Source organism: Pleurodeles waltl, chromosome 3_1, assembly GCF_031143425.1.
Source record: "Pleurodeles waltl isolate 20211129_DDA chromosome 3_1, aPleWal1.hap1.20221129, whole genome shotgun sequence".
Taxonomy (NCBI): Eukaryota; Metazoa; Chordata; class Amphibia; order Caudata; family Salamandridae; genus Pleurodeles; species Pleurodeles waltl.
Window position 1 is genome coordinate 926,764,978 of NC_090440.1, and position 6,000 is coordinate 926,770,977.

The window sequence follows — 6,000 nt, forward strand, 5'->3', positions numbered from 1 at the left end:
TAGCAAATCACCCTCTGGAAGAACAGCCTTTAGTGTCAGTTACTGCAAGGCCTTTCTAGGCGATCCAAAACTTTGTACAGTTAACGGTCTGTAGCTACAGAAGTGCCACGGGTGATTGTAAATCCTCTTCTGGTCTGCTCTTGATCTATATTATACGATTTTATGGGTTTGTCCCATGCCCCACATTGGGCAGGTGGATTCTAACAGAGGCAAGAATTGGTGCATCAATTTTTGTAGCTCATTCAGTGAGAGGCACCATAAGCGTCTGAACCGGTGAGCAGAGCTTGAAGACCATTATGCATATGGCAGACTGGTCTTCAGATTCTACATTCAATGAGCTAAATTTTAAGCCAGTGTCTGACCTATTTTCTGTGGTTATTGATCAGCTGTGAACTTGTATAATCAAAAGCATAGGATCCAGACATTGTTGCTCACTAACCCTAAAAGGTTTCAACTCAATTTAGGATATGTAGGCAAGGATTATCCTACTTGCTCTGTTTATTTGATAACAGAGCAGAAACTGGATTAAATAGAAGATTACATTTTAGAGATCATTTCCCACCCAACTGAAGTTATCAGGAAGTTTATTTTAGTATATATGTTGACATAGGTTTTGATTGAATCGGTTTAAGGTCAAATATAGTAATAGCAGATTAAACACAACATTCTTCATGGTACTCAGAGCAAGAAAGCGGCAGTTCCATGAATGTATTTTGTGGAGTTTGTAGTGTGATTGCGAGGTAAAATGACAAGAAAAGTCATGCCTAAGTCTCACCTCTGTGTCCTTAATAGAACTGAAAATTATTTTGCAGGAATACTAGAAAAACTGGTTACCAACATCTAAAAAGTACATATAATAGTCAAACAATCACACAATAAAATACACAAAAATAAAGATACCAAATTAAAAAATAAAATAATAATAATTACAAAACATAGTAAATAATAAAATGATGCACCGTCTTTGAAATCAATCCGTGCCACTGGGTAGACGTGAAGTTGTGTTCTTACTTCTAGCTTTGTGAGGCGTTCCGATTGCTGGTTTATTAGATCTGGTCAACCAGCAACGTTGACAATTTAGTCAACAGCACTTTGCAAATTTCAAGGACCACCGCACCCATAAACAACAATACGATATCCTCGTTTCTGCAAGTAGAACTCCTAAAATGGGAGTCTACATAGAAAAGAAATAATAAATATTGTGAGCTGCCCCGTCACAGTTCGACTCTGAACATATACTTGGTAGCACTTTACAAGAAGTGTCGACTAAGTAGCTCATAAGAAACGTCGGTGCAGAAGGCGCCGCTTTCTTCACCTGCGCGGTTGCTGAAGCGTGGTTCCGACAGCTAGTAACAACTAAACTCTGGCTCTGTATTTTTCTGCTCCGCCCTTTTGCTGATACGCCGTTTCCTGCGGAGTTCAAGGGCTGCCAAAAAAAACCCCTGTGGGCGGCGATTTTCAAGAAAGCTCTGCCTGGCCGTGTATGAAGTGAAAACATTTAATAACAGAGGAGAGGGTGTGGTAAGCATAATCAGACCCCAAACACAGAAACAGGCCACCCACTTCATAACCCCACACGTGTGAAAAGGTGGACTGGGCCTATATATTTGAAGATGCAAGTTTTCGCTTTTTAATGAAACACCACTCTACATACAGTAACCATTGAAAGTACCAGAAAGCATTGTTGATAAAATAAAAAAAAACACACTAAGGATGCCTCAAGATGTCACATGACTGACATTTAAGCAACATTAAACACGTCTGTTATGGTTAGGAAATGTTAAGCATTTGCTTTAGTTTTAGGTAAGATTTTTACTAGCGCACACAACATTGTAGCAGTTTAGGAAAGATCATTCGATTTAAAAGCATCTCGCAAAATGAAAAGGGCAGCCACGTGGCCAATGTTCGTACGGGACACCTGCCAGCATGTTTTAAACAAGACATTGCCTGCTGAGACTTGTCGGCTAAGGATTAAACGTGCAACGACAAAATACATGTCCCAAAATGCACAGTTTGGTGGTTGAAGTATGGCCCGCTAGGTGGTACAACACTCTGACTTGCTATATAGAACAGAACATTTTATAGAGGGAGCCTTTGGAGTAACAAGAAAAGAACATTTTGCAACTGAAAATAATGGAATGGAAGTGTAATCACGGGGGGCAGAATAATGTTAATAAATATCAGCGCCTGATAGTGTGTGTATCACAAAGTACGGCGTCAAGTAGTAAAGAGTTTAATATGGCACATAGTTGGATTTACTGTCATGAGATTTCAAGCATGCTCTTGAATCAGAAAGACCTTCTGGAGCTCGAACTTCAGGTGGTAAAATGACAAAATACATTGAAACAATAATAGGACAATAAGAGCGGTGGCATCCTCAAGCAAGCAGGCGTGAGCAGGTCGTCCAAGCCCGTTTTCTATATTATAGATCTGTTTCGTCATGATTTTCCTTCTAATTTGGTACCGGTATTTTTCAGAACTGCGGGTACCAGAATGCAAACATAAGACCCTGGCGCGCGGGGTATGCAGTATATACCTATGCGAGGAGGGTAGACAGTTGAAATTACTTTTCGGAAACGGGGTGCTTATCCAGCGTCTCCGAATGCAAACGCGGCAAATCATAAAGGAATGGGGGGGATTAAACCCCATGGCTCGGCAAACACAGGCGTTTTCAAAACTTACTCTTGTGCTTGCCGCCTCCCCAGGACTGCTTGGCCAGGCTGGGGCTTCTAATAATGGCCCTGCCCGCAGACTTCAAGGCGTCCATTCCTTTCTTACGGCAGGCGAGACTTCAACACAGGGAGCTGGCACTTATTCAGCTCCCACAAACTTTCCTAGCCCGAGTCGAGGACTTTTCGCGTCGGTGTGCTTGGGAGGAGGTATTTATGTAAATATGTTAGTCTCATGACCGCTGGCCCTGCCTCCAGCCCCTCCACGCCGCACGGTGAGCGTGGAGGGCGGAGTTAGGCCATGGGCTGGAGCAGTACACGTTGTAAAGTGGCACAGGTGGAGGAGCTCCGCAGGCAGGCGGAAACCAAGGACGATAGTTGCGCAGGTATCAAAGTGCACAAGCGGGATGAGCACGCGCAGCCAGTGGAAGGCGCGGATCTGGAAGCAGGCGAGGGGCGTAATGTGAGGGAATTGCACAACTGCTGGGCTACACATGTTTTCGTACCGAACAGACAGCAAAAAACACTACTGATATAAAACGCTGCATTCGGACAATTACACAGGCAAGACGCATAATAAAATGTGGATCACAACATTCAGGGAGACAACGGGACTGGAGCTGCCCTGCAGGGGGCCTAGCATAGCTACTCCTAGTCACTGTTTGTTAGGGTGACCAGATTTTGAGAAGTAAAAACCAGGACAAGTCAGACATAAAAGTAGGACTAAACGCTTGTTCCACTATTTGCGTAGCCTTCTAAATATGTGTGTGTATACTTGTATGTATAAATATGTGAGCGCACTACAATTGTAAATCTTGTAAGTGTGTGTAGATACACATACACCAGCCCCTTTACATTTGCACACTGCGTTTTAGCAATGACAGGACTTACTCCACTGCCCACTCCTCCCCACTTTGTGTCTCTGCTGGGAGCAGTCACCTGTGCTGACTGGCAGACACATACACTTAGCTTAAATGATTTCAGACTTAAGTGGCACTTGTGGAAAGGAAAGCAGACCTTTCATTTCTCCTTTACAGGATGACCTGACCTTTCTCCCCAAACCTGGGACATTTATTTGAAATTAGCACAAGCGTCGGGACACCAGGACAGTCCACTGAAAACAGGGACTGTCTGGGGAAATCTGGAACAGCTGGTCAAGACACTGACAACTCATTTGTTAGTGAAATATGTTGCAAAAATATGACTCCTGATTATAGGAGGGGACTGAGTGACAATAAGAAAATTTCTAGCAGTCGCGTTAAGAATTTTTAAATTCTATTAAGGACACGGAGGCGAGGATTCTGCTTCTCTTTCCATGCTTTATTTTAACTGCAGCTAATGAAAACCTTTGAAAACAAAAAACTACATATCCCAATACTTGATATGTCACGTGATAACCATAGAGGACGAAGCCTATAAAGTGTTGCTTCACACCCAACCACTCCTCTTTCTTTGTCCAAAATTCACAACAGATAAAGTCATAGTCTTAAACATGAATCTTGCAAACGCAATCCTGAAAAAGGAAGAACTGGAATGAAATAGATGGGTCCAACTTGACTGGAAACTTGAACGGTGCCAGAACGGACCGAAAATTACTTCTCGTCATTTCCTAGGAAAAAATAAAATTCAGGCCATAAAAACTGAACATCATAAAATGATACTTATATCTACTACCAAATAGGGTGGGTTAGCACTGAAATACAGTAAATTTGTACATGAACTTCATACTAATATTATGTACCACAAGATAACATATACAACAGTGCAGTGGGATAATCCTCGCCTCGACAGGATCAATGGATGTAAAAGACCCAGAGGGTCCTGGAGAAGATTCTCCCGGAAGGGAAGTAGGATCGGATGATCGCAGCTCAACTCCATTGCCAACAGAAACCATGCCTGAGATCTCCAAATAGGTGTCACCAGAACCAACTCCGCTTGCTGACGTCTGATCTGAGCCAATACCCTGGGTATCATTAAGAAGGGGGGAAAAGCGTAACTCTGTTCTTGAGACCAGTTCTGAAGGAAGGCATCCGTGTTAGTTGCTTCCGGATCTGGCGTCCAACTGAAAAAAACTTTTGATCTGCCGATTGAGGCGAGACGCAAACAGGTCTATCGAGAAGGGACCCCACCGAGCAGAAAGTGCCCGGAAAATTCTGGGGTGTAACCTCCAATCGCTTTAGTCTCTCAGGTGACGTGAATTCCAGTCCGCCACCATGTTGCTGGCCCCTGGAAGGTACTCCGCGACGACTGGTATCCTATGCTGAAGGCAAAAGTGCCAAAACTCCTTGGCTATCTCTGCCAAAATGCGGGAACAAGTTCCCCCCATCTTGTTGACATATCTCACCGCCGAGATATTGTCCATGCGAAGGAGAACACAACAGTTCGCCCTGAGAGGAGAGAGACTCTTGATCGCAAAAGGTTCTGCTCCGTGTTGGACCATCTGCCTACTGTGGACACTGATCCGCAACGGGCTCCCCAGCCCCAACGACTGGCGTCGGACTCTATCACTACATCCGAGTAAGAACTGAAAATAGCTCTGCCGTTCCAGGCTTCCATATTTTCCAACCACCAATTGATCTCTGCACGAGATTCCTCTGAGAGGAGAACCTGATCCGCATAACTGAGTTCTCTCTGAAGATGGGAGATCTTTAAACGTTGAAGGGCTCAGTAGTGTAGAGGACCCGGAAAAATTGTTTGAATCGAATAAGAAAGCAGGCCCACCATGCGGGCAATCGCCCTCAATGATACAGTCTGTTTGGATAATAGAGACCTCAACTCTCTCTTGATCGAATTAATCTTCCCGGGGGAAGAACCAATTGAGATTGTACCGAGTCTATCCGGAAACCCAGAAAATCCATCTGTTGAGAGGGAGTCAGAATGGACTTCTGGGCATTGATTATAAAACCCAGACCCTGAAGCAGAGATACTGTGCATTCCAGATGAGAAAGCAGCAGGTCTTGATTCTGTGCCATGATCAGGATATCGTCTAGATGAATTAGTAGACGAACCCCCTGGGAACGAAGGAATTCCACGACTGGACGCATTACCTTCGTGAAACACCAAGGGGCAGATGACAGACCAAAGGGGAGAACTTTGTACTCGTAATACTCAGTCTCCCATTGGAACTGGAGAAATCTCCGATGAGGAGGAAAAATAGGAATGGTCAGGTAAGCGTCCTTTAAATCTAAACTGACCATCCAGTCTCCCTCTTGGCGAACGTCTCTCAAGAAATGAATGCCCTCCATCTTGAAATGACGATACAGTAAAAAACCGTTGAAGTCTTTTAAGTTTAGAACCAGGTGAGACCCGCCCCCTTTCTTGTCCACTAGAA

At 44.0% G+C, this 6,000-nt stretch overlaps 1 protein-coding gene across 1 annotated transcript in view; it reads right to left on the reverse strand.

The window, feature by feature from the left end:
• Positions 1-2,870, reverse strand: part of LDLRAP1 (low density lipoprotein receptor adaptor protein 1) — a 223,418-nt gene extending 220,548 nt beyond the window's left edge. Inside the window, exon 1 of the mRNA XM_069223923.1 lies at positions 2,683-2,870. Coding sequence (XP_069080024.1) covers positions 2,683-2,767 — 85 coding nt within the window. The 5' untranslated portion in view covers positions 2,768-2,870. The remainder of the gene's footprint in view (positions 1-2,682) is intronic.
• Positions 2,871-6,000: the final 3,130 nt, after the last annotated feature.